At 36.3% G+C, this 25,833-nt stretch overlaps 3 protein-coding genes across 6 annotated transcripts in view; all 3 read left to right on the top strand.

The window, feature by feature from the left end:
- Positions 1-15,905, top strand: part of LOC100256147 (uncharacterized) — a 29,921-nt gene extending 14,016 nt beyond the window's left edge. For both annotated transcript variants that reach the window (XM_010654622.3, XM_002275277.5), the window contains 6 exons: positions 24-88; positions 10,668-10,729; positions 13,600-13,659; positions 13,892-13,924; positions 15,451-15,516; positions 15,617-15,905. In XM_010654622.3, the coding sequence (XP_010652924.1) occupies positions 24-88; positions 10,668-10,729; positions 13,600-13,659; positions 13,892-13,924; positions 15,451-15,516; positions 15,617-15,661 (331 nt within the window). In that variant the 3' untranslated portion in view covers positions 15,662-15,905. The remainder of the gene's footprint in view (positions 1-23; positions 89-10,667; positions 10,730-13,599; positions 13,660-13,891; positions 13,925-15,450; positions 15,517-15,616) is intronic.
- A 1,985-nt stretch (positions 15,906-17,890) lies between these two features.
- LOC100250992 (amino acid permease 4) lies at positions 17,891-25,375 on the top strand. 3 transcript variants are annotated; one of them, XM_059738731.1, is made up of 9 exons: positions 17,891-18,060; positions 21,237-21,287; positions 22,489-22,591; positions 22,687-22,790; positions 23,270-23,369; positions 23,475-23,802; positions 23,897-24,111; positions 24,202-24,341; positions 24,417-25,375. In XM_059738731.1, the coding sequence occupies exons 2-9, from the start codon at positions 21,285-21,287 to the stop codon at positions 25,068-25,070; spliced, it is 1,647 nt and encodes a 548-aa protein (XP_059594714.1). In that variant the 5' UTR covers positions 17,891-18,060; positions 21,237-21,284; the 3' UTR covers positions 25,071-25,375. The 3 variants fall into 3 exon arrangements, with proteins under 3 accessions (XP_059594714.1, XP_059594716.1, XP_059594715.1); XM_059738733.1 differs by lacking the exon at positions 22,687-22,790 and having other exon boundaries at positions 17,892-18,060; positions 24,417-25,255; XM_059738732.1 differs by lacking the exon at positions 22,687-22,790 and having other exon boundaries at positions 17,892-18,060; positions 21,237-22,591; positions 24,417-25,255.
- On the top strand, positions 18,032-20,580 carry LOC104879935 (uncharacterized protein At2g29880). Its single transcript, XM_059738734.1, has 3 exons — positions 18,032-18,130; positions 19,393-19,747; positions 19,828-20,580. Exons 2-3 carry the CDS (start codon positions 19,394-19,396, stop codon positions 20,350-20,352), a joined length of 879 nt encoding a protein of 292 aa, XP_059594717.1. The 5' UTR covers positions 18,032-18,130; position 19,393; the 3' UTR covers positions 20,353-20,580.
- Positions 25,376-25,833: the final 458 nt, after the last annotated feature.

Raw genomic sequence — 25,833 nt, 5'->3', positions numbered from 1 at the left:
TAGTTCCATGTGTCTCTGTTTAGATTTTGTTATACAGCAAGGGGAGGATTTTGCTACTCAGAAGATAACATATTTGATTTTCGCACAGGCAATGGTCTTCTCTTAACTATTTTATTGTCCCTTAACCATTAACATGGTTTCAGTTTCTCCTCGTATCTGTCTTTTATATTTTATAAATGTTGTCATTTTTTATGAAAAGAACTGCTAAACAATTACTCCTGATTTTACTACTAGATAGAAATATGATGTTTACTTGATAAGGTTACCTCTGTTTGATAAATTCAATTCTTTTGTTATTGGAAAGACTAGAAATTTGCAGCCCATAAAAGGAGTAAAATCCAACCAGTGGAGTTTTGCCTGTTCTCACTAATATATAGGCGTAAGTGAGAATGTTGAAGAAACTCTGCTTTAGAATGTTCTTCCTTGGGACTTATTCAATATGTGGTTACTAAAGAGGAGCCTCTTAGAAATATTTGAATGCTCATCCTTCCCTCTACGAGGGCATTTCTAAGTGTAATCAAGGTAGCGAACGATAGGCAGTGTATATTGGGATGAATCTCCAATATCTTTTCAAGAAAACAAAGTTAAGGAACAGAAGGAAATAAGAAGAAAATTTTTCTTCATTAAGTTATTTAGGTTTAAGTTTACTTGTAGTGGTTACCCGAGTTTTATTTAGAATTTGAAAAGTTTCTATTTAAATCTTTTTTAGGATTTAGAAGTCTTATTTGTTTGAAACTCTTATTATAATAAGTCTTTATGAAGTTTAAGTTTCTAATTCTAAAAAGAAAGTTTCAATTTTTTTATTTTTTATTTTGAAAGATGTAGGAGTTTTAAGGAAAAAAAATGAGGGCCTAAATGGGAAGTGTTTTTGGAAACAGTTTTGAAAAACAATTTCTGAAAGTAGTTCTTAAAAATAGTTCTTAAACACATTTTTTTGATGTTTTCAGTAACAAAGTTACGTTTGGAAATTAAGGAAGTTGTTTGGCTTTCAGAGGAGAATGAAATCAAGGAAGGGCTAGTCAGAGCCTTTCGGTCTCTGTTGTCCAATCCGGGGGACTGGCGTACTTCTTTATCCGAGTTGCAGTTTGAGACACTAGAGACTTTGGATGTTCTAAGTTTAGAGGAGTTGTTCTCGGAAGAGGATGTTTTTGGTGCTTTGTTGGGGTGTAGTGGGGACAAAGCACTAGAGGGCCTGACGATTATTTTATGGCATTTTGTCAATTCTCTTAGGAATTTGTGAAGGATGATGTGATGAGATTCTTCAAGGAATTCTATGAACATGGTAACTTTGTTAAAAGCCTGAATGCACCATTTTTGGTTTTAATCCTAAAAAAAGCAGGTGTTGAAGATCTAAGAGATTTTAGGCCTATAAGTTTGGTTTGGGGGGGGGGCTATATAAGTGGTTGGCCAAGGTTTTAGCCAATAGGCTAAGAAAGATGGTTTCTAAGGCCCAAGGGGCATTTGTGGAGGGTAAACAAATTTTAGATGCAGGACTGATTGCTAATGAAGCCATTGATTCGATCTTAAAGAATAACGAATATTGTATTATGTGCAAACTTGACATAGAGAAGACATATGACCATATGGACTGGTCTTTTCTTTTCACAGTTATGCAAAAAATGGGTTTTGGGGAGAAATGGGTTAGGTGGATCAAGTGGTACATTTTCACTGCAAGTTTCTTTGTGTTGGTTAATGGCCTATCGGTTTATTTCAAAGCTCAAGGGGTTTGAGGCAGGGGGATCCGACTTCGCCTTATGTATTTGTGATTGCTATGAAGGTGTTTACTTGTCTCCTAAAGAGGGTAGTGGATGAGGGTTTTTTGTTGGGTTGTAGGGTGAAGGGTAGGAGTGGAGAAGGGGTTCAGATATCCCATTTGTTGTTTGTTGATGATACCTTGGTGTTCCGCCAAGCTTCCCAAGATTAGATGACCTATCTTAGCTAGTTGCTTATGTGGTTTGAGGCCGTATTAGGGTTGAGAATAAATTTGGAAAAGAGTGAATTAATTCTAGTGGGTAGGGTGGAGAATATTGATGACCTTGCTATGGAATTTGGATGTAGAGTGGGCAGCCTCCCTTCCACTTATTTGGGTCTACCTTTGGGTGCACCATTAAAGTCAGTGACAGTTTGGGATGTGGTGGAAGAGCAGTTCCATAGACGGTTGACTATATGGAAGAGACAATACATTTCTAAAGGAGGGAGAACGACCCTAATACGAAGCACATTGTCGAATTTACCCATTTATTTTATGTCTTTGTTGCGCATGCCAATCTCAGTTAGACAGAGACTAGAGCAAATTCAAAGGGATTTCCTTTGAGGAGGTGGAAATTTGGAGCAAAAACCCCATTTAGTAAGATGGGAGTTGGTGTGCTTAAATAAGAAGAAAGAGGGTTTGGGGGTCAAGTGTCTTTCCACACTCAATAAGGCTTTTCTTTGTTAATGGAATTGACGATTCACAAATGAGAGAGGCTTTGTAGAATCAAGTGATTAGAGGGAAGTACAGGGAAGAAAGAGGGGGATGGTGTTCTCAGGAAGTGAGAGAGGTGTATGGTGTTGGGTTATGGAAAGGGATAAGGATAAATTGGGATATTGTGGGTACTAGGATTTCTTTCCTTGTAGGTAATGGGTGGAGGGTGAGATTTTAGAGGGATAGGTGGTGTGGGGAATCTCCTTTGTGTGTCATTCCCATCCTTGTTTGCTTTACTTGTTGATAAGGAGGTGTGGGTGGTAGATGTTTGGGACCCCTTGGCTGAGGGAGGTTAGGGGGGATGGAACCCTTGTTTCTCAAGATCCTTTAATGATTGGGAGGTGGAAGAGGTGAAAAGCTTCTTGGGGCGGCTGCATGGGAAGAGAGTGTGTGGTGATATTGAAGACATGGTGTCTTGGATCGAAACAAAGAGTGGGAAGTTCTCGGTCAAATCCCTTTATTATGCTCTAGAGTTGGGCAACCCTTCTTTGTTTCCCTCAAGTTGCATTTGGAACGTGTGGGTGCAACCCAAGATTAGCTTTTGTGCTTGGGAAGCTACATGGGCCAAAGCTTTAACTTTGGATTTAATTCAAAAAAGAGGCGGGTCTTGGCAAATAGATGCTTTTTGTGCCATGAGAAGGAAGTGACGACCACCTTCTTCTTCATTGTACTAAAACAAGGGTCTTGTGGGAATTGCTCTTCACCTTGGTTGGGGTGTCATGTGCTGCTTACTTCAGTTAGAGAGACTCTCTTTAGTTGACATGGTTCATTTGTGGGCAAAAGGCGTAAGAAGGTGTGGAGAGCAGCTCCTTTATACATCTTTTGGACGGTTTGGAAAGCGAGAAATAGATTGGCTATCAATGATGATGTGCTTTCGATCCAAAGACTCAAATACTTTTTTTGTTTTTTCCCTTTGGGCGGAGGTAAAGTTGTTTATAGCTGATTGCCCTCTAACTTTTGTTAATTTTATTGATTGGTTGGGCTCTAGTTAAGGTGTTTTTTTTACCTGACTGAGCGCTTGTTTGCTTATTGGCTGGTTTGGCGGTGGGTGTATAGGTATTGTATACTTTGAGTCGCTCTTTTGGTGCCTCTTTTTAATAGATCTTTTCTTTACTTGAAAAAAAAAATGTTACGTTGGGAAATTGCATTCTAAAAAACAATTTTCTATTCTTAAAAACAAGAAAAGAAGTTTAGTTGAGTTAATAAAAGGAGTTTTAGAAAACAAGTAAAACAAAAAACTTGTTTGGAAGATCTTTTAAAAAAAATTGAGTGTTTTCTTATATTAATTTGATGTTGTAAATATAAAGAATTTATAGATTTATACTTGATTAAGACAAAAAAAAATTGTATCCATTTTTAATATTACATGCATCATTTTTTAAATAATTTCAATACTTTTTAAAACAAATCTTTAATGTGTAAACATGATTTTTTACATTTAATTTTTAATATTCTTATTCACAGATATGGTAAACTCATTAATTGCTTATTTATTTATTTATTTATTTTTTAATAAAAAATGCATTGATTGAAGTAGGTTTTCATTTATTTATTTTTTTATCTAAATATTTCATGTTTACTAACTTAATCAACAGTAAAACAACTTAATACTATAATATTATACTTATAACACCAACACCAAGACCATATTTAATATAAGATTGTGAATAGAAGGTATAGATAACATACAATGCATTAGTTCTTGGGTTCATAATCACAATTTCTTTAATTTCAAATCATTTTCTCACATTTTATTTAAACCAAACATACCTTTAAGATAGATAATTATCAAGAGCAATTATTGGCAATGAGCTCAAAAACTAAGATCAGTTTTATGAATACATAGAAAGAGAGACAAAGCTCGAACCTTTTCAAAATGAAAGGTATATAAAAATAAGTCGAAACTATTATGATGTTATTCCCATAACACAAATATTGAACACCAACTGCAAAAATGTTGACCATTGATCCTCACATCCTTTAGAAATGTTGAGCCCGACTCTGGCGACAATGATGGGTTTTACATTGATGGATTTTAGGGTTGAGTTCATGAATCCATTGAATTTTTTGTGATGAGAGCGATGGGTTTCATGTTAAGATTATCACTTTCTAGGGTTTGCATATATGAGTTTTAGCCTTTGGGTTAGAGAAAGGGCTGTTTAGTAGAGACGAAAATGGTAGTGAGGTTGAGTTGGGGAATCCATTGATGGATTTTGGTGATGAGAGTGATGGGCTTATGTTTAGATTTGCATTTTTCTAGGATTTATAGATATGGGTTTTGGCCTTTGGGTTGAAAAAGGGTTTGTTTAGTAGAGACAAAAATGGTGGGTCACCAGTGGGGGTTCAACAAGGTGCAACTTGATGTCGTTGATGCTGGTGGAGAGTGGGAGGACTTGAAATTACGAACAACTTTGCCCCACACCCAAAGATTACATATGAAATAAAGTTTAAGCCCTTGGATCGAATGCTCCTCATTTTCAAACACTTTATTGTTTCTTTCCTTCCAAATTGTCTAGAAAAGGCATAAAGGAGTAGCCCATTTGATGGGGGAAAGCCTTTTAAAGTTTATTCAAGGAGGAATGGGAAGACCTAAGTAAACTATAAGTATGATTAATATTAATTAGAATTGAATTAGGATTGATATTTGTTGGAGTCTAATTAGGATTAGCTAGTTAAGTTATAATATAATTAGAATTTGAGTCATGATAGGTTATTAGAGTCCTAGTAAACTTTAGATGTTATAATTAGAATTAGAGTCATAATAGGTTATTAGAGTCTTAGTAGACTTTGGATGATTGCTTCTCTCACTTTGATGTGGATTATGTGGAAAGAGAGGAATGTTAGGATTTTTGAGGATACTTGCATGACATTTGAGATGATGTGGGACTTGATTCATTTCTTTGTTTCTTTTTTAGCCTAGTGTTCAAATGTTTTTAAACCTTTCCCCCTAAGTACCATTTAGTTTAGTTGGCTCTCAGTATGTACACCTTAGGGTTAGGCTTACATGGTGAGGAGTCTAGATGAGCTTTTGGAGAAGTATTTTTTGTATAGTCCTTTTATTCTTTTTGAACAAATCTCCTTGTAAAGCGGAAGTTTTCTTGGGTCTTTTGAGCAAGTTTGTATTTCATGGGGAGGATTTCTCATCCTCCTTATGTTTTCTTATCATTAATTAATATATCTTTTGTTTTTTAGTTTTTATTTATTTATTTTTTAAAATAGCCTCCTAAGGAAATAAGCCCACCCTAGGCGGCACTTGTGAATTCCAAATTACACCAGCTAGAAAAGTGCCTTGTTTAATCATCTTTAAAGCCTTGTAGAGGGATTTAATAGAAAATTTACCCTCCTTTGACTTTGTCTAGATCACTTTATCATCCACATCCTCCTTGCACACCTTCCTCGCTTGTAGTCTCAGAAGAAAATGCTCTACAAATTCCACCTTCCAATCGTTGAATCGCCTAAAGAAGCAACGAGCCCAACAGTCCTTAACAGCTAAAGGGTTCCAAACATCCTCCACCCAAGCCTCCTTCGGCGAAGCTATGACATATAAGGAAGGAAAAGAAGTGCTCAAAAGTTTATCACCATACAACTTATCCTTCCAAATTCTCACCCTTCTCCCATTACCCATAGCAAAGGCCATGTTATTGCTTAAAATATCCTAATCCTTCCAAATGGCTTTCCCTACCCTACCCTATACCTTTCTTTTACTTCGTAGGATTGCCATCCTCTTCCTTCTTCATCATATTTACTGCTAATAACCTCCTTCTATAATGCCTCCCTGTGCATAATGCCAATACCATTTGCACAAAAAGGCCCTTCTGGAAGAAACGTCATGGAAACAAAAATCAAGGGAAATCTGGTTGAAGGAGGAAGATAGAAACATGAGGTTCTTTCATAGAATGGCCAATGCCCATAGAAGGAGAAACCAGATGGCTAAAGTCAAAATTGATGGGGTGTGGGTCACTGAGGACAGAGATTTAAGAGTGGCAGTGAGTAGAGCTTTCCAACGTTTGCTCTCTAATAATGATGACTGGAGGCCCAGCATAAGCGAGCTGTCTTTTGAGGGCTGGAAGACTGAGGTATACAGGGCTGGGAAAGCCTTTTATAGAGGAGGAGGTGTTTGAGGCTCTGTCGAGTTTTAGTGGGGACAAAGCTCTAGGCTTGGATGGGTTCTTTTGGTAGTTCTCATGGGATTTCGTGAAGTTTGAGGTGATGAATTTTTTCAGGGATTTCTATGATTCTGTTTATTTTGTGCAGAGTTTGAATTCAACCTTTTTAGTGTTGATCCCGAAGAAAGGGGGGGTAGAGGACTTAAAGGATTCGAGCCAATAAGCTTGGTGGGAGGGCTGTATAAGTGGTTAGCTAAGGTGCTGACCAATAGGCTGAAGGGGGTGTTACCTAAGGTTATTTATAAGGCCCAAAATGCGTTGTGGAGGGAAGACAAATTATGGATGCAATGCTCATTGCCAATGAAGCCATAGACTCGATTTTGAAGAGCAATGAGGGGGCAATTCTGTGCAAGCTGGACATTGAGAAAACTTATGACCATGTTGAGTGGTCTTTTTTAGTATCAGTTATGGAGAAGATGGGGTTTGGGGAAAAGTGGTTAAGGTGGATCAAATGGTGTTTATCCACAACTAGCTTTTTTGTTTTGGTTAATGGAACCCCTTCGGGTTTCTTTCAAAGCTCTAGGGGCTTAAGGCATGGGGATCCATTGTCGCCTTACCTGTTTGTGATAGCAATGGAAGCTCTTAGCTGTCTTCTAAGGAGGGCAATTTGTGGAGGCTTCTTATCAACCTGCCAAGTGCGGGGCAGAGGGGTTGACGGGGTCAAGGTTTCCCATTTGTTATTTGCGGATGATACGTTGATTTTCTATGAGGCGTAGGAGGAGCAGATGATGTTTTTATGGTGGTTGTTGATGTGGTTTGAGGCAATCTCTGGTTTGAGAGTTAATATGGATAAAAGTGAGCTCATTCCGGTGGGAAGGGTAGAGAATGTGGAAGACATGGCTACAGAGCTTGGTTGTAAGGTGGGAAGCTTGCTGCATACTTATTTGGAGATGTCGTTGGGTGCTCGTTTTAATTCTGTGGCAGTTTGGGACGGAATTGAGGAAAGTTTCCATAAGAGATTGGCTATGTGGAAGCATCAACATATTTTCAAGGGCGGGAGAATCACCTTGATTCGAAGCGTGCTTTCTAGTTTGCCAATATGTTTGATGTCTATCCTCCACTTGCCTAAAGTGATTAGATTGAGATTAGAGTAGATTCAGACAAATTTTCTATAGGGAGGTGGGGCTTTAGAGAAAAAACCTCATTTGGTAAGATGGTCGATAGTTTGTTTAGACAAGAGAAAAGGGGGCCTGGGGGGTGAAGAGCCTTGCTTTGCTCAATAAGGCTCTCCTCGGCAAATGGAGTTGGCGCTATGCAAATGAAAAAAAGCCTTTTTGGAATCAAGTAATAATGGGGAAATTTGGGGAGGAATGTGGAGGTTAGTGTTCTCAAGAAGTAAGGGAGGGGTATGGTGTAGGCCTGTGGAAAGCAATTAGAAAGTTGGGGCACCTTGTTAGCTCTAGATTTTCCTTTATGTTGGGAAATGGGAAGAGAGTGAGTGTACATTCTTTTACACTGTACAGTGGTTAGGACCCTTTGGGAAATCGCCTTTGCCTTATTCGGGGTCCAGTGGGTGTTTCCAGAGAGGGTCAAAGAGGCGTTGTTTTGTTGGCAGGGTTCTTTTGTGGGTAAAAAAAGGAAGAAAATATGGAAGTCCATTCCGCTATGTATTTTTTGGACGGTGTGGAAGGAAAGAAATAGGTTAGCTTTTAGAGGGGGTTTTTTGGCTATTCAGTCTCTCAAGAACTCTTTTGTATGTAATCTGTGGAGTTGGGCTAAGTTGTATAGGGGAGAGGAGTCCTCTTCACTTCTAGGCTTCTTGGAGTGGGTAGCGGTCTCTTAAGGGCTGGTAAGGTGTTCTTGGTTTTGTTTTTTTGGCCTTGGGGGCTGCTTAGTATACCTTTTGTATGCGGTGCGGCCTTTTGGCCTTCTTTAATTTAGTTTCTGCTTTTGCCTATCAAAAAAAAAAAAAAAAAGTGGTGTGGAGATGCACCTTTATGCGTTTCTTTTCATGCCTTATTTTCCATAGCTACCTCCAAAGTGGCCTTGGTGGAAGATGTTTAGACTGCTTCATAAAGTGAGAAAAGAGAGAGGGGGGGCGGGGAAGTTGGAGTCCTTGCTGCTCTAGGCCTTTTAATGATTGGGAGATGGGAGGTGGAATACCTGTTATTGTGTTTGAGTGGGAGGAGTGTGATTGTGGATGTAGAGGATAGGGTGAGATGAGGGGAATCAAAGGTTGGCACGTTTTTGGTAAAGACTCTTTACAAAGCCTTAGAGTCGGAATTAACAGGGTGCTTCCCAATGAATATAATATGGAACTTGAGTGTGCAATCAAAAGTAAGTTTCTTTGCTTGGGAAGCGACATGGGGAAAAGTTCTAACCTTGGACCAAGTTTAGAAGAGGGGGTGGGCTTTAGCAAATAGATTTTATTTGTGCCAAACGCATGAGGAGTCCATTGACCATCTTCTTCTCCATTGCAAAAAAACAAGTGAAGTGTGGAAGTTGTTCTTTATTGTTTGGAGTGAATTGGGTGTTTCCTTCCTTAGTTAGGGAAACCCTCTTGGGGTGGAAAGGGGCTTTTGTGGGTAAGAAGCGTAGAGCAATTTGGAATGTGGGCCCTTTATACTTGTTTTGGTCAGTTTGGAAGACAAGGAACAAGATTGCCTTTGATGATGGTGTGTTGTCCTTGCAAAAGTTGAAAGCTTTTTTTTTGGTATATTTTTGCTTTGGTGGGAATCTAAATTGTTTATAAAAGATGATCCTTCGACGTTAATTGATTTAATTGATTGGGTGGGTTCTCAGTGAGGGAGGGGTTGTTTTTTGTATATCTTGTCTGGTTAGTTTTTGTTTTAGTTGTAAGGGGGGTGAGTCTCTCTTTTTTGTACATCTTAAGTCACTATTTTAGCGCCTTGTTCGTAATACATTACTTTCACTTATCAAAAAAAATAAAAAAAATAATGACATTCGTAACCCATTCCTAAGCCTACTAGGATTGTAATAATCCATTATGACTCTAATTCTAATTGTCTTATGACCTAATTAGCTACTCTTAATTTGACTTCAACAAATGTTAATCCTAATTTAATTCCAACTAATACTAATGCCCATCCTCATCAACATCGCTCTTCAGAACACAAAGAATATCATATTTTTTTGTTCTTCGAACAATGCAAAGAACAAGAGAAAGCACCTTCAAATTTTTCTCTGAAAATAAGGGTTTTAAGAACACAGAGAACAATGAGAACATGAAGAACATTGGTTGCTAAACATGTTTTTGAGTGTGTCTGTGTTTTTTTTTTTTTTTTTTTTTTTTTTGAGAACAAAAAACAATTTATAGAAATACTTTCTAATCAGGCCCTTAGAGTCTTACTAAATTGCTATATAGGCTATTTATGTTTTTTTTGCATGGTTTTATTCAGTTTTTAGGATTGTCTAAAGCCTATAAATAAGAATGATTGATGTAAAATGAGATTAATGAATGCATGGCTAGTAAATAGTACTAAGTTTTTTGTATGCCTTGCAATTTTCAATAGTTAGACTCTCTATTGCTTCTTTTTTAAGTGAGACTCATAGAAGACCTTAGTGAGACTCTAAGATTCCCTATCTTTTCCCTTTTTTTATCTTTTATTTTATTTTTTAACTGTCAGAAAATTACTCATCCCTATTCTTACATCTTGCAAGGTTGAAGCCCTGGTCCACCTTATTTGGTTGTGAACAACCATCCTATTGCCTGCATGAGGTTTCTAACAGAACTAACTATTCCTTTATAGTGCAGGATCTGCTAGCTCATTTGTAGGATGGGCACAGAAATATATGTTTTGAATGTTATAAATCCTATTTCTGATGCTTCTATCTCTTTGCCATCACTGGTTAAACATTGAATCACAAGGTCCATGCAAATAATTCTTAACATCAATTTTTTGTTCCTACTGATTATCATAATACCTCAGCCATATATTCAGTAGTCGTGCAAATGCTTTATTTTGACATTAAGGAATATTGTGCATTGATGTCTCATATCAACATTCTTTTTTTGCTTGCATAAGGTTTTCTTGTGTTAGTTCAAATGGTTATAAAGAATGTCCTCAATTTTGCAGATGATGGTCAAGATATAGATGGCTTGCCAAATGAAGGTGTAGAAATTACTTGCTTCCACCTGGTAATGTGGTAACCATTTCTTTGTTATGTATTCATGTTAAATATGTAAAAAGAAATCCTTCTCTTCTTTATTGGGAGTGTTTGTAAATGATATATGTTTACTGTAATGGGCTTGCGTGCATGCACTTTCTGTTCTGGGAAGGACTTAATTCATTGATTTTCTACCAGCTTTTTCTCTTTATGTTAGAAAAAGGCATGACCAGTATCATGGAATATTCATGAGTTTCTAGTTACTTTATCACATGTCACACATTATATCCCAGATGGTTCTTTTAATGTTTTCTGCTTCACCATCATCATTGTTGTCACATTCCTGCCAAATATTTTGGTTCAGCTTCATAAGCTTATCATTCAATGGACCTCTCTATTAGACCTATATATTTCGTAGTTTGTAAGTTGGATCATTTTCATCATACCACTCCTTTGATAAGGAACAAAATACCCCCCTCATTAAATGACCTTGTCCACAAGGTCTGGAAATTCATTGACTAAGGTAGAATATTCCACCCAAGATGCTTCATCCCAGTTGTGTAATGCTTATTATTTAATTTGTTGGTTGCTTATTATTTAATTTGGTTGAGTCAGAGTCATGTTGAGTTGATTAATTTAATTATTTGGGTCCAATAATTGTACGTGGGCATCATCCGTTAATTCACAGCCAAGTATTTTGGCTTAAGAATAGGTCTTTAGGTTGGGTTTGATGTTAGGGAACTTACGTACAATCATTGTGAAGGCATTAGCAGTGGAGAGGAAAGCTGCACAAAATAAAAATTATTCAATCAAGACCCCCCAAATAACTAACTAGAATAGATTTGCCCTGGTCTCAAGTTGAACCAAGATATCCTCTCAAAGTGCTTGTTTGTGGATGACTCTCTCTTTTTGCTACTAAAATCTGCTTTGCTATTTGCTAGTCTAAGCACAAATGTCACCTTTCAATGAGACTATCACATCCCTTTTCTTTATATTTTCAGGCCTCCAGTCAAAGTGGCCATAATATTGAGAGATCACATAGGAAAGGGAAGTAATATAATCTTGTAATTGGGATCAGGTGTGTAAACCAAAAAGTGAAGGTGCTTGGGTGTAGGGAGAATAACTTTGAGGGATAGAGCTCTATTAGGCAAGTGGTTGTGGGGGTTCCCTAAGGAGAGCAATACTTTATGGCACAAGACCATCTTGAATATTTATGGCCTACACTCTACTGGTTAGGATGCTAATATTGCTGTTAGGTGGTCACATTATTGTCCTTGAAAGGCCATTACACAGTATTTTTTTATTTCACTTGTTTCTCTTGGTATATGGGTAGGTGATGGTTCAAAAATTCGATTATGGAATGATAGTTGGTAGTGTGATCTACCTCTTTATGTTCAGTTGATAAACCTCTATAAAGTTGTGAGGGAAAGAGATGGCATTGTTTCTTCAATTCTGAGTTCGACCTCCTCCATGCCATGAAATCTTAACTTCCATCACATCCTTGTGCAACATGCAATAAAAGAACTTACCTTATGTTAACTTTATGCCATGCATATTTGTTATGCACTTTTCCTGATAAGAGGGTTTGATTCTTGACATTCCCTGGTTTGTTTTTAGTCAATTATTTTTTAAAGCCCTTACTGTCTTTGCCTACTTGAGTCCCTTTCTAACTGTATATTTCATCTGTAAAGCTCCTAAAAATCAAGGCTTTTGCATGCCTTGTCGCAAATAAGAAGGTTAATATAAACAATTTGGTATAGAAAAAGAGACCTTACAAGGACCTCAACCCAGACTGGTGTATCATGTGTAAGGGGAGTGTAGAATCAGTAGAACATCTTTTCTACATTGCTCAGTGGCATTAATATTACAACATAGGCTGTTTGGACTTTGTGGGGATTTACTAAAGTTTTCTATCTGTAAGTGGTGCAGATGCTGGCTATTTCTTACCATAGTTTTGGAAGCCTTCCTTGAGGCAACTCTTTATGCTGGCTATTTTCTGGCCTTACCACACGACCTAGTTGGGCTCTTCCAGTGAGCATTGTTAAGTTGAACTTTGATGGGCACACAAATTATCTTGGAACATTAGTACAAGCATTCTCAAAACGTGCTGAAGAGGGGCTAGCCATTGAGACATAGATTTTAGCTTTGTCGGAAGGCTTGAAGTTAGCCAAAACTGAATGTCTATCCAATCTTTTAGTAGAGGGAGATTTGACTGTAGTCATATCTTGGGTGAACAAGAAAGAAAGACGTTTATGGAAGTTAAGACGTGGATCCACCAAATCTCTGATATAGCTTTAGGGTTGAATGCTCTTTTTGTTGGATTCCTCACTTAGCTAATCTAGTGGCAGATTCAGTAGTAAAGCAAGGAGCAAAACATTTGACCTCCTTTGTGGGAGATTTTGTACATCCATGAGAAATTGATTTTGTAATGGTAATCTCTTTCTTTCTAGGAAAATATTTGTCAAAGGGCATTCTCCTTTTTGGATTTTTGGTTTCATTAATGTTAAACTTATGTGTGTATGTGCTATAGAAAATTGCAACAAACAACGTGCACAAAAATGTATAAACTTGATTGGACATTAGATTGTACCTTTTCTTTTTCTGTTTACTTATTTCTCCAATCACTTATGGTAACTCCTTTTATCTTAATTAGTCTTTTAACATTGTTACATCAATGAGTCAAAGGGTTCTGATGATCCTGTAAACAAGAATGCTGAAACATCTGATCCTGTAAACAACAATGCTTTAACAGATGTTTCACACAAAAATAAATGTTTACATACTAAATCAAATAATTTCTATTCTACTCTCTTTTAAATCTTGAGTTCTTTAGCTGCACTTACTAGCTTAAATGATATTTTTATTCTGCTCCCCCTTTAATCCTGAGTTCTCTGGTTTCAGGATGGTTCACATTACATGATTTATACACCCTCTGATCCACTCCTTTTTGTTGCTGTAAAGGTAAATTACTAGCTATCCTGTACATTGTGGTGGGAACTAGTCTTGCTTTCCTTTGAAACCAAGATTTACTTTGTTTGACAGATTACATTTTATATTCAAAGAGGAAGTTCCTTTAAAACCCTGTGAAAATGATAAGATTACTAAATTTCTAGAAAAACTATTCTGTTCACTTGAGAACTCAAATTGATAAAGTTAGAAGCAGAAGCCATGACATTCGATTTTGTTTGTGCAGGGTCAGAATGGGCTATTACAAATTGCAGACGATGTAAGTCATCTTGTTCATTTTAATAATAGAAAGGGTTTATTATCTTCTCCTCTCCTCTCTCTCTCTTTCCTTTTTTTAAAATAAATTTTATTCATTTTTTTTATTTCTTTATACCTGCCGAGACTTGACACTGTATGAGTAGCCCTTTCTTATGCGGTTGTTCATGGTTGAACATTTTCCTATCTATGTAAATACATTTTTTAGAGTTTGAGTATTTCGGTTTTGGTTGAGGATTACTTATTTATGATCTAGGGTTGCCATTATTTGGGGTGACTGACATGAACAGTAATCAAATATGTCAAGTGTCTTTTGTGGATTGAAGTTAAATAAATTTACCATACAGAACAGATAAACTGTTATCTCACCATTCAAGTAAATTTAGTATGAAAAGTTTGATAACAGCAGGCATTATATGTGTGTTTATGTGTACATGACCAATGTGTAAGCTCACCATATCAAAGCACAAATGGATCACAGCATCCTTACATTATCCAAGCACATCCACCCCTTGCTCCTGAAAAATGAAAATCGAAAGTCCTCTCATCTTAGTGTGTTTAGGCTTGGATAGTACTGGATCCTCCATGCCAGAATTAGTATCCGAAAAAAAATTTAACTTTTAGTATTTTTCCCAGTCTCTACGGTGTTATTAAATACTTTTTAACACTTGAAATAGTTTTGCAAAGGCTTATTCATAAAAAGTGATTAACAACATTTCCAAGGATGGAAGGTCTCTAATCAAATCAAATTGAGGAGCATTTCGCTTTACTTGGGCGTCAGAGTTAAAAATCTAACCATCTTAATGACCATACTAAAAGAATAGTTTGTGCTATTCCTAGATATCCATTCGTTTTTTCTCTTCCATTTCACAAGTTATATTTCATGCTTTCCTTTTGTTTCTAGCACCCGAGTCAATTTCAATGTTCTGGCAGCAGAATTTCTTGTACCTTTGCACACACTTCTTCGATCTTTGGGAAGTATAGACTTCAGATAAAAAAAAGAGGGGGGATGAGGGGGAATGGAGTGGGGAGGAAGAAAAAAGACCCCGCTTGCCAGGTGTGGGGTTCCCACCTCACAATTTATCAGTTCATCTTCTGAAAGGTGGGGAAAAGAAAACAGCTCATTATTCTCGACTTTTACGTAGGACAGACACCACTCAAATTTAGGTTAACAGCCTGCTTCTATTACATTAATATATCCAAAAAAACAAATAAGTGTACTACAGATCTGACTTGTATGCATTATGATCCCAAATTCTAGTCTCTTGAGGTTCTTCTGCTGATCTTTCTTGGTCCCTTCATACAAGATTTGAAGTTTGAAAGTAAAACTGAAATTGATACTTGTACAATTGTATTTATTCATAAGCATTTTGGTTAAGTTGTCGAATGTTTGCATCTGTTAAATGCTTGCCCTCAATATTGGTTGGGAGTAATGTTGGAGTTGCATGGATAGACTTTGGGATATCTTGTATTTTGCAACGACCTTTCTCTCAAGTTCTTATATAAAACAAGGTTCTGCTCTTGGGACAGGAACTTTTGGATGACCCAGCCATCATAAGCGCCATAGACGAGGAAACTGAATTCAATGCCCTGGTGGTATGTGTAATGGGCCTTTGCATGCATCACAAACACTTCCCATGTTTTGAATTGAGCTATAACTGTTTGCTTTTGTCTTTGTGTTTTGCTGTTTCTGCAGGAGGAAGAAGCTGCTCTTCTTGAATCTCTGCTGGGGGAAAGATAATCAGTAGCTCTCGCGTCAACTTGAAGAATTTGAAGTTGATAACAATTGTGTATGTAATTTTGCTTTGCTTGACAGCACTACTTTTCTTCCCCCCGTGTATATAACAAATTTTGTTTCACATATTTAAGCAACTGTGTGATGAAATTGTTTCGTAACTAGTACATTAACAATGAAAAACTCATGTAATGGATCCATTTTTTTGTTTTTTAAAATAAAAACTAACAGTAAGTATAAAGTTAACTTATGTCCTTGAAAAATTATTTTTAAAACTATCTACTTTGTTTCTCTGATGAGATTAATACTATTCAACTAGATGTGTTTTAGTCTGCTATGTTGGGGCCAAATGAATAGCTTGCAAGTCTTGTACAAGATGTCTTAACTAATGAAACCTCACAAGTAATGAATAGCATATCTCTATTTTAGTATTATTAGGCTCCTGTAGATGAGCAGGAACTAGTAGCTTGCTCTTGGTTTGCCAAGATGTAAGAGGAATTACCCAAAAAAAATTATAATATCATGTGATATGTCACACATCTTTGTGGTTGGACAACCAGCCAATCCATATCACAGAGTAGCTTCAAAGTATGGCTTATGTATGTAGCATTTCCATAAATTGACTAAGAAGATGCACTAAATAAGATATATCTTGTTAAACCTCAAATTTTGGACTCACTAGGTTCCACTGGTGCTCTCAAAACCTGAGACAAACAAGATGATGAGTTTCAGGTGCATTTTTGTGTAAAATAAGGATATGAGGACTTGTATAAAGAGATACTATTATGAGGTAAGACCTTGTATATAATGATAACCTGTGCAATTTTACTTTATACATACTCAAAACCCCATGGTCTACTAAGGATAACCCATATTATAGTACAAGTGTACAAAAACATAAACCATATCATTTCTCCAAAATGGCTTAATCATCCTATGACACAATTGCAAAACCCTAAAAAGGAATCTCAACATGAACCAAATATCATCTAGTTAGCACCATATGTGAAGCCCAAGTATCAAATCTCAACAAGTGTCTCAAGACCTGCAATTAAGAGTGGAAGGAATATAATGAGTTCGAAACTCGATAGGAAAGTTTATGCTCATCCCATATATATTCTTAAGAAAGTGAATCAAACAAGCAATATGCATTTTAATTTTTATAATCATTAGCAAAGATGCAATAATATCATATATGAATAAAAATTGTAGATGACTCCATCTTTACTTTGTCCCATCCATTTTTTCACATATAATAACTTGGGAATTCTCATCAATTTGTATATCATCTGTTAATGCTCCAAAAAAGATGCTTTATAGTACTTGAGTTTTCACTGACTAAACAATTTTAGGAATCAAAAAAGTTTTTTTTTTTTTTAAATTGTTAATCAAATGATAAAAAAGAATGATGAAGATTTATGTGTCAACTTTTAATTCGAAGAAATTTTGGAAAAGTCCATCAAAAATCATTAGTTTGAAATTTTTGCGGGGTGGGAATTTTAGGAATTAAATTTAAATTTTAAAAGAAATTTAACTAATAAATAATTGAGATTAGATTTGAATATTAAATATGTTATTAGAGGACCTAGAGAAATTTGATAAAATTTGTATTATACCATATTAAGAAATTGAATTTAATATTATAACAAATTTGATTTAATTTTCATAATCAGAATTAAACCTTATGGAACCATAAAAGACTAAATGGAATTAAATTGAAATAAAATTTGAGATTAAATTTATGCTGCATGAATTGAAATATTTCTTATCACACCCCATATTTTTAACTCACTAATTAATCCTCAAACTATAAAATTAGTGCTCTCAAAACTTGAGATAGACAAAATAATGAATTTTAGGTATATTTTTGTGCAAAATAAGGATGTGGAGACCTATTATAGAGATGTATCCTATAATAATCCTTTTTAAACAACTAATGAACAAAGTGTACATCATTTAATATATTGAAAAACTATATAAAAATAATTTATATGTACTAAAACCCCATGATTCATTATGACTTATGAGTAACCCATGCTACAAAAGTATAAAAACAGGCATAAAAAGCAAAAATAAAATAATAATAATAATAATAATTTCCATTTATATAAAAATATCTTAAATAATATAATTTAAGATAATATTATTATATTTAGAAAAATGTATAAGGTGTTTGTTTCCAATATATCTAGTGAAAGTAGAGAATATAAAAAAGGGAAATTTATACCTCTTAACTTAGGTAAAAGCTATGTGTCAATTTTTTCCTTTTTAATTTTAGGTTTTGTAATTTGCCATAATTCATTCACATTTTCAACCATTCCCTGAAGAGCACATGGGAATCCCATTGTCACTCAGACTACCTCCCAACGTCAATTAACTGGATTAAGAATCAAACCGCATTCCGCGTAATCTCAGTCTGCAAACTCTTCTGTCTCTCTGATCGCTCCATTCCTTGCGAGTTTCTCTGTGTTTGATGTTGGTTCAATTTTATGATCTCTTTCCCTCATTCGGCCTTTTCCATACAACTGACTAGAAATTAGGGTTTAAGGTTTCCAATGGGAATTTCGAGTTTGTTTGGATTGATATTTGTTTTGTCTTTGTTCTTTTTTTTTTTTTTTCCCCTTCAAACGAGGGTTTGATTTCGATTTGAGTTGTTTCTTAGGGCTTTATGGACCAGTGATTTCAGGTTACAGAATGAGGATTTTGAATGTTATTAGGGTTTCTGTTCTCTTTATTGTTAATTGCAACTTTGAATGTAATTGGGAATCAGGTTGTCTTGGTTTGTAATTGTAGATTTCGAATATAATTGGGGTTTAGGTTCTTTAATCTACACTTTGGTGATTATGAATAGGATAAGGATTTGGGTTCGGGTTCTATCTATTTAAAGTTTGAAGGGTCTCGTAGTGCAGAATGGGGCTGATTGATGCAGTTGTTTTGTAATTTTCCAATAAATTTTTGTTGGGTGTTTCAGAATAAAATAGTTCTGTGAGAGTAGTTTGTCATTTTTTTTTTGGAATTGAAAATTACATGATCATTGAATTTTTTGTTCCAAAATGATTGTGTAATTTAAATAGCTTTGTTGATTTGCTTTCTATACGGATTCACTGCATGAGTGATCCTAAGTTTGTGGGAGATATTTCTCTTTTTATCACTCTTGTTTGATTTGTGAACTTGTTATTGACTCATTCTTATCACTTTGATTTTAAGGAGTAAATGTAACTTTGCTTATTGTGCTTCTACATGTTTCTTGACAAATGCTAAAATTGTCCACACACCTGTTCTGAATTGCTTTTTCCAATTGATGCATTGACATGGATGTGATTTATTGAAAAATTGGGATGACTATGGAGAAGTAGTCTGGGGATTGTTTCATGTGATTTTGTGTTCCTCATTCCTTGTATTGATAGCTCAGCTATGTTGGTGGATTATATGGCTGAACTTTTTGGATATAAATTATAGACTAGCTGAATGCTTATGATTCTTGGATGAAATGGAAGGAATGGATTTTTTTTCCCCTTTGTAAACAGTAAATGTGAAACCTCCTTAAGAATAAAATTGCATGAAAAACAAAAGAAAGAAAGAAATACCAAGGAAAAATGGATATTGTATGTTAATATTTGTTTTGGCTTGGTATCACCTTTTCATGTATTGACTGGTTGAAAGTAGTATGTCTCTCTGTTTTGCACCAAGATTGGAGTTGTAATGATGTGGTGTTACACTTGTGCATGATCAATTAGAATGGAGTCGACTTCAAGCGGTCCAATTAGGGGACGGGGTAAAAACAAGCGAGTGTGGACACCGAAGGAGGATGCAAAATTGATTGAATCCTTGGTTGAGTTATGTGTTTCTGGGAAGATGAAATGTGATAATGGTTTTAGACCAGGCACGTTTGCACAAGTAGAAAGGTTATTGGAGGACAAGCTGCCAGGTTGTGGATTGAAAGCAAGTCCACATATTGAGTCTCGAGTGAAGACTTTAAAAAGGCAATATAATGCTATAACTGACATGCTTTCACATGGCAGCGGGTTCTCATGGGATGAAAAGAACAAGATGATCCATTGTCATATAGATGTATATGAACGATGGGTGAAGGTAAACATACTTAAAATGGTTTCTGTGTTGTTTGAAACTGGATTTATATAATTTATCATCCATACTTGTCTGAATTGTAGGACCATAGGGATGCACATGGATTGAGACTTAAACCTTTCCCCCACTATGAGGACTTGAAACAGATCCTTGGGAAAGACCGTGTGTGTAAGAAAGAAATTGTCTCACCGGCCGGTGTTATGAAGGAGCTACACCAAGAGGAGGTCGCTAATAATGATGTGGGTTTGGACATTGTAGAGGCCGATGTGTCAGTGGCTCAACCATCCACATCAGCATCATCTTCTAAAGAAGGGTCAGCGCAGTCTTGTAGGAAAAGGTCAAGGGAATATGCAGATTTAGCTGAAGTAATGGTGAGGACCTGTAATGCATTAGAAAGGCTCATATCTTGTATTGCCCGTCAAGAAGAAAAGGAACAAAGAGTGGATAAAGTGGTGGGTGAGTTGGTGAAGCTTCCGGGTCTTAGTAAGTTGGACATATTGAAATTAAGTGAAGTGATCATCAGTGACCCAGTGAAAGTCACACTTTTTTTCAGCCTTGACGAGGACCTCAAAAAGGAATGGATGAGGCAGCTTCTTCGCACAACATAGCATGTGTGTAGTGCTTCTCCCAAGTTTTTTGAACTTTGTAGGGACTAAAAAAGGAGTTGAACATTGTTGGATTAGATGTTTCATTTAAAATTTTCTTGATAGCTTCTTGATTTTTTTTTTCTTTTAAAAAGATATTAATAAACTTTTCTATTGTTTTTTTATTTTATGTTTTGTTATATGTATTTTTTCAAACATTACAATGAGAATGAGAATGGTTGTCCTTGGATATTTTGCTAATATTGCATTTTTTTTTCAATGATCAAGACATGTCATCCTTTCAATTAGGAGGTAGAACAATTCATGTAAAAAAGAAAGAATTTTAAAAGTTCCAAATCTATGTTGTATATCATTGGTTTGATTATCAAGTCATGAATTTGTTTGTTAAGTTACTATTTTAGTATTATTAGTAAGTGTGATAGCCATTCAACATGTATAAAGAACAAAGGAATATTAAAAGTTGCAGATCTATGGTCTATATGATTGGTTTGAAGAATGTGATTTGGGTGTCAAGAGTTAATGGGGGTGTTAGTTGAAATGAGAATATTTCTTACAATTATATGTAATTTGAAAGTGAGAAAAGCACTAGCAGCTAAAGGGGGGTATTGGTTGTGGAATCTCTGGCAGTAGAGGTTCTTAAATAAAACACGTGTGAACTTTCTTCTGTCAAAGATTGGAGTCAATCTTCAAAGATACTTCCACTCACAAGGAAGAATATAGGAAGAGTGCTGGCAAAGGAATCAAATTACAAATATTTTTAATGTCTTCTTTTGTATTTTTCCCATTCTTCCTAGACCAAAATGGAGGCATAGCCAGCTGGGTTGGAATTTTATTTTGAGCCCCATGAATGAAGTATGGATGATAATCATGTTTTCTGTGATTTTCAGAACATTTTTGAAAGGCTCAAATGGTGCATTCTTGGTGGGAATGACGATATGGTGCGCTACGTTCTTATTTATTTATTTATGAAAATTCTACTATTCTTGGTGGGAATAAAGTTGACAATTTTATTCCATTCATCTTGAATTAAGACTCTATATACTTTTAAAAACTAAATTTACTTAAAAGCGCTCAAGCATCCTTCGATGATGCTTGAAAGTTTGTGCCCAATTTTACAAGTTTTTTTTTTTTTTAAAAAAATCCAAATTCATGAGTTTTTTTAATTAAATTTGGTTTTCTATAATTTCTAAAATCCTCTTAAATTGGTTAAAGTTTAGTTGATATGTCTATATATAAGTCCTTTAAGAGAATTCTTTTCATTTTCCATGCACCTTAACCATAATCACTAGTTTATGTGCTTAATTAACCTAATGTTCTCATAAGGATAAATTATTATTGATTGAGCTCACGATAGCCAATGCATCCCCCTCAAGTACTCATTGAGGAGTCTTAGCATACAGGTGTTAATGTCATGGACGTAAGGTTAAGTGTGGGCTCTTGTAGTGTAAGGTGGTGTTTATTTTTTGACTGAATAAAAAAAGCTAAAATATTTGACTTTTTCTATTCAGCAAAAAAACAAACACCACCTAAGTCTTTAAATTTATGTACTTGATCTTCATATTTAAAGAATTTAATTTTATGATCGGTTGACTTAGTTTTTATATCTACAAAGTTTCTCAAGAATTTGTGGATGATTATTTATTTATTTATTTAAATCACATATCCTATTTACGATTTTATGATCGGATGTTCTTTGTTTATTGATTAACTACATCCTATGAAATAAATAAAACAAAAAAATTTAAAATCAAAATTTTGGATTAATAATTGAGCACTATCTATTCACCCTCATTAAATAATTCCATGATATAAGATCTGGAACTCTAAAATTCCAAATTCATAGGACATTTTTTGAATTTGATAAGTGCTCAATTCTGAATATGCAACATCCAAGCACCTTCACTTCCATGTCCTTTCAGTTTCTTTTCCACTGGGGGCTATTTCCCATATTCATGAAGTCAATTTGAGTGGTCGTGAAAAGGGCAAAATCTAGGTGGCTAGTCTTAATTACTTCTCAGTGCATGTCATTTTCTGTGACCTTATTACTATGACACAAATTGAGGCCTTGAATCTTACGGAGGTGGAGGTTCCCTTTTACACTTTGACATTGTTCAACTCTCCAACAAACTCTCCATATAGGTAAAATGGAGTCGATGTTCATTGTTTATTCATGGTGGAGGAGCATCTATTCTCAAACTCAGTGATGTAGAAGGCGGCTATGCACATTGGGCTATGGACACAGGTGACCTTTGAAGAGACCCAACATAAAATAGAGTAAAATATTACTAGTAGATGGCATTCTCTCATGCTCTCAATACATATATATGCGCCTCACAGATCTAGGAACCAACCAAAGGGAAAGAACATTTGGTCTTCCAATTTCTTCTTTCTCTTGTGTGCTTGGTTTGTTAGGTGGGAAGGCTGGAACAACAATGCTGCAGGTAAGGAACTATGGAAGTTTCATTATATTTATGGAAAAAAGGGTACTATTGACATTGGTTTAGGCATCCATTTTTATACAGGACCAAAGGCATATATGTGTGACACTGGCATCCAATAGCATATATTTTGCATGGAGTCTGATATAGAGTTTGAAAGCTTCGAACCCTTGAAATATTAGGGTCAAATGAGACCATAAGCTATGCATATAGGCTGTCACTTGGTTTCATTTTGATGGAAATTAAAACTAGAGATTCTCGTTCATGGTCAAATTGATTGCATCAATATTGGGGATGTTTCTCCCATTCTAGCTAGATTCAAGAGTCACATTGAGCACAAAAGCCACTTCACTAATTGATTTGGTAATGCATAAGTGGGTGAGAGAACATATCATTGCCACATTTTAGCCTTCCAATGTTCCATTCTTTTCTCACACAAAGCCCTTTTTTTGGTGGTGTTTTTGGGCTTTTTCCAAAACAAGGTGGATGAGAAACCACACCAAATGCTTCATCTCCCAAGTGATGTCCTTCCACATGATATATCAAAATGCTTGGACGACGATGGCCGGCCAAAAAGAACAGGTAATTAATCCCCTCATTTTTGTCTTCCCAAGTTAGATATTTCGTCTCTCTTTGTTGAAGAAAAGAAATTCATGTTCCTGTTTCCTGATTCTTGATATGAACTAGGAACTGTTTGGACTGCAAGTGCCCACATAATCACATCAATTATCGGATCCGGGGTGCTTTCATTAGCATGGGCTGTAGCTCAGCTAGGATGGATTGGTGGACCAACTGTAATTCTCATGTTCGCAGTTGTAATATGTTATACTTCATCTCTACTAGCAGACTGTTACAGGTCAGGTGATCCCATATCTGGAAAGAGAAACTATACTTACATGGAGGTCGTTCAATCCAATCTTGGTGGTGCAAAGGTCAAGATATGTGGCCTAATCCAGTACTGCAATCTTTTCGGAATCACGGTTGGATACACTATTGCAACATCTGTAAGCATGATGTGAGTCGAATTTGATTGAAGTTAGTATGTATGTTTTAAACATGGGGGGATCGTGATCTTTGTATTATTGACTCTGTTGAATTCCAATCTGCAGGGCAGTTATGCGGTCTAATTGTTTCCACAGGAGTGGCAATAAGAACCCATGCCATGAGTCGAGCAACCCTTACATGATCATGTTTGGCATTATTGAAATCGTGTTGTCTCAGATTCCAGACTTCGATCAAATATGGTGGCTCTCTATTCTTGCCTCCATCATGTCCTTTACTTACTCTTCAATAGGTCTAGGCCTCGGGGTTTCTACTGTTGCAGGTATGTATTTGCTTCTATAATCTTTGTGAGCTTGGAAACTCAATGCTTTGCACTCAACCTGATTCACCTCGATTGAAAATGGATGACCAGCAAATGGAATTTTCAAGGGTACTCTCACCGGAATAAGCATTGGAACCATCACAAGAACACAAAAGCTATGGAAGTGTTTCCAGGCTTTGGCTAACATAGCATTTTCATACTGCTATTCATTTGTCCTCGTTGAAATTCAGGTATATTTCTCAGCTCAAAAGTGAATCCAGCATAAAAGTTTTCAGGTTTTGAGCGAGGAATAACTTTCTTGACAGGACACAATCAAGTCCCCTCCGTCAGAAGCAACAACAATGAAAAAGGCCAACCTGATAAGTGTAGCGATAACAACATCTTTCTATATGCTTTGTGGCTGCATGGGCTATGCAGCTTTAGGGGATCAAGCTCCTGGAAACCTCCTCACTGAGTTTGGCTTCCGTGATCCATTTTGGCTCATTGATATTGCCAACATCGCCATAGTAATCCACCTTGTTGGAGCTTACCAAGTCTTTTCTCAACCTCTTTTTGCCTTCATTGAAAAATGGTTGTCCAAGAAATGTCCAAGTAGCACATTTATCACCAAGGAAATCAAGGTTCCAATACCATGTTGGGGAGTCTATAATCTAAACCTCTTTAGATTAGTATGGAGATCGGCTTTTGTTATGGTAACCACCCTTGTATCAATGTTGCTCCCATTCTTCAATGACGTCTTGGGAATAATAGGGGCATTCGCCTTCTGGCCTCTTGCTGTTTACTTCCCCGTCGAGATGTATATCGCTCAGAGAAGGATACCAAAATGGGGTGTCAAATGGACTTGCTTTCAAATGCTGAGTCTGGCGTGTCTTATGATCTCTATTGTAGCTGGAATTGGTTCAATCGCCGGTGTTGTGACCGATCTTAGAGCTTACCAGCCGTTCAAGACTAGATACTAGGAGCTAGCTCGTTTAGCACGACCGTACCTTTAGAAAACATGTTCGCATAAAAGGAATTAGTGTGCAAATAAGAGGTTTCAACTTCAAATGTAAAAGGAAAGACTAAATTCTGAAACCTCTTTCCATGCACCTTCCTGCAAGAGCATCTTACTCCCAACTTGAATAAGATAAGTTCTTATCTGCAACATCTTTTCTATCATTCAAAATTCGAATTAAGTTCTGTAAGTGGAAAGTAAATAATATTGGTCTAGTCTTGTTTGAAAGGCTGATCACCATTGCAGCAATAATCAGTCTACACCTTATGGGATGTGTTTACTGGTCTCCTGACCATTCTCCATCGATGTGTGTGGTGGATATTGCAACGGTATTGATATAATTTGCCCGAGACCTTTCCCACTCATCATCTTGGTTCGGCACTAAACACTCTAAAAGCCCTTGCTTTAAAAACACGGAGAGGCAGAAACCAGTGCCATCCACGGCATCGACACCACTGGCATCTGCATTGGCCACCGCTACTCTCATAGCCGATCGTCACTAGCCTCCCTGACATATACACGTTACTGCAATCACCTCCACAACCGGTTCTAGCTGCTCTCATCTCCACCATTATCATTCATTTTTGGCAAGGCGCCAATGAGATCCATTGCATTTCAATTTTATGGTCCCTTTGGATATACCATCACTACTGTCATCTCATTGATGGTCTCACTGCTTCAATTCCATCATGACTCTTTCTCTTTTCTATTTCTGGCACCAGCACCAC

Source organism: Vitis vinifera, chromosome 7 (genome assembly GCF_030704535.1).
Source record: "Vitis vinifera cultivar Pinot Noir 40024 chromosome 7, ASM3070453v1".
NCBI classification, from domain to species: Eukaryota; Viridiplantae; Streptophyta; class Magnoliopsida; order Vitales; family Vitaceae; genus Vitis; species Vitis vinifera.
Note: the sequence above shows the minus strand (reverse complement) of the source record. Positions and strands in the feature narration are given on the sequence as shown.

Excerpts from the sequence above, each read along its gene's own strand:
- LOC100250992 (XM_059738731.1), top strand. Across the intron at positions 22,791-23,269 it reads CTGGAACAACAATGCTGCAG|GTGGATGAGAAACCACACCA; the intron begins GTAAGGAACTAT and ends TTCCAAAACAAG. Across the intron at positions 24,112-24,201 it reads CGGGGTTTCTACTGTTGCAG|CAAATGGAATTTTCAAGGGT; the intron begins GTATGTATTTGC and ends ATGGATGACCAG.
- LOC104879935 (XM_059738734.1), top strand. The coding sequence starts at position 19,394 with ATGGAGTCGACTTCAAGCGGTCCAATTAGGGGACGGGGTAAAAACAAG. Across the intron at positions 19,748-19,827 it reads TATATGAACGATGGGTGAAG|GACCATAGGGATGCACATGG; the intron begins GTAAACATACTT and ends TCTGAATTGTAG.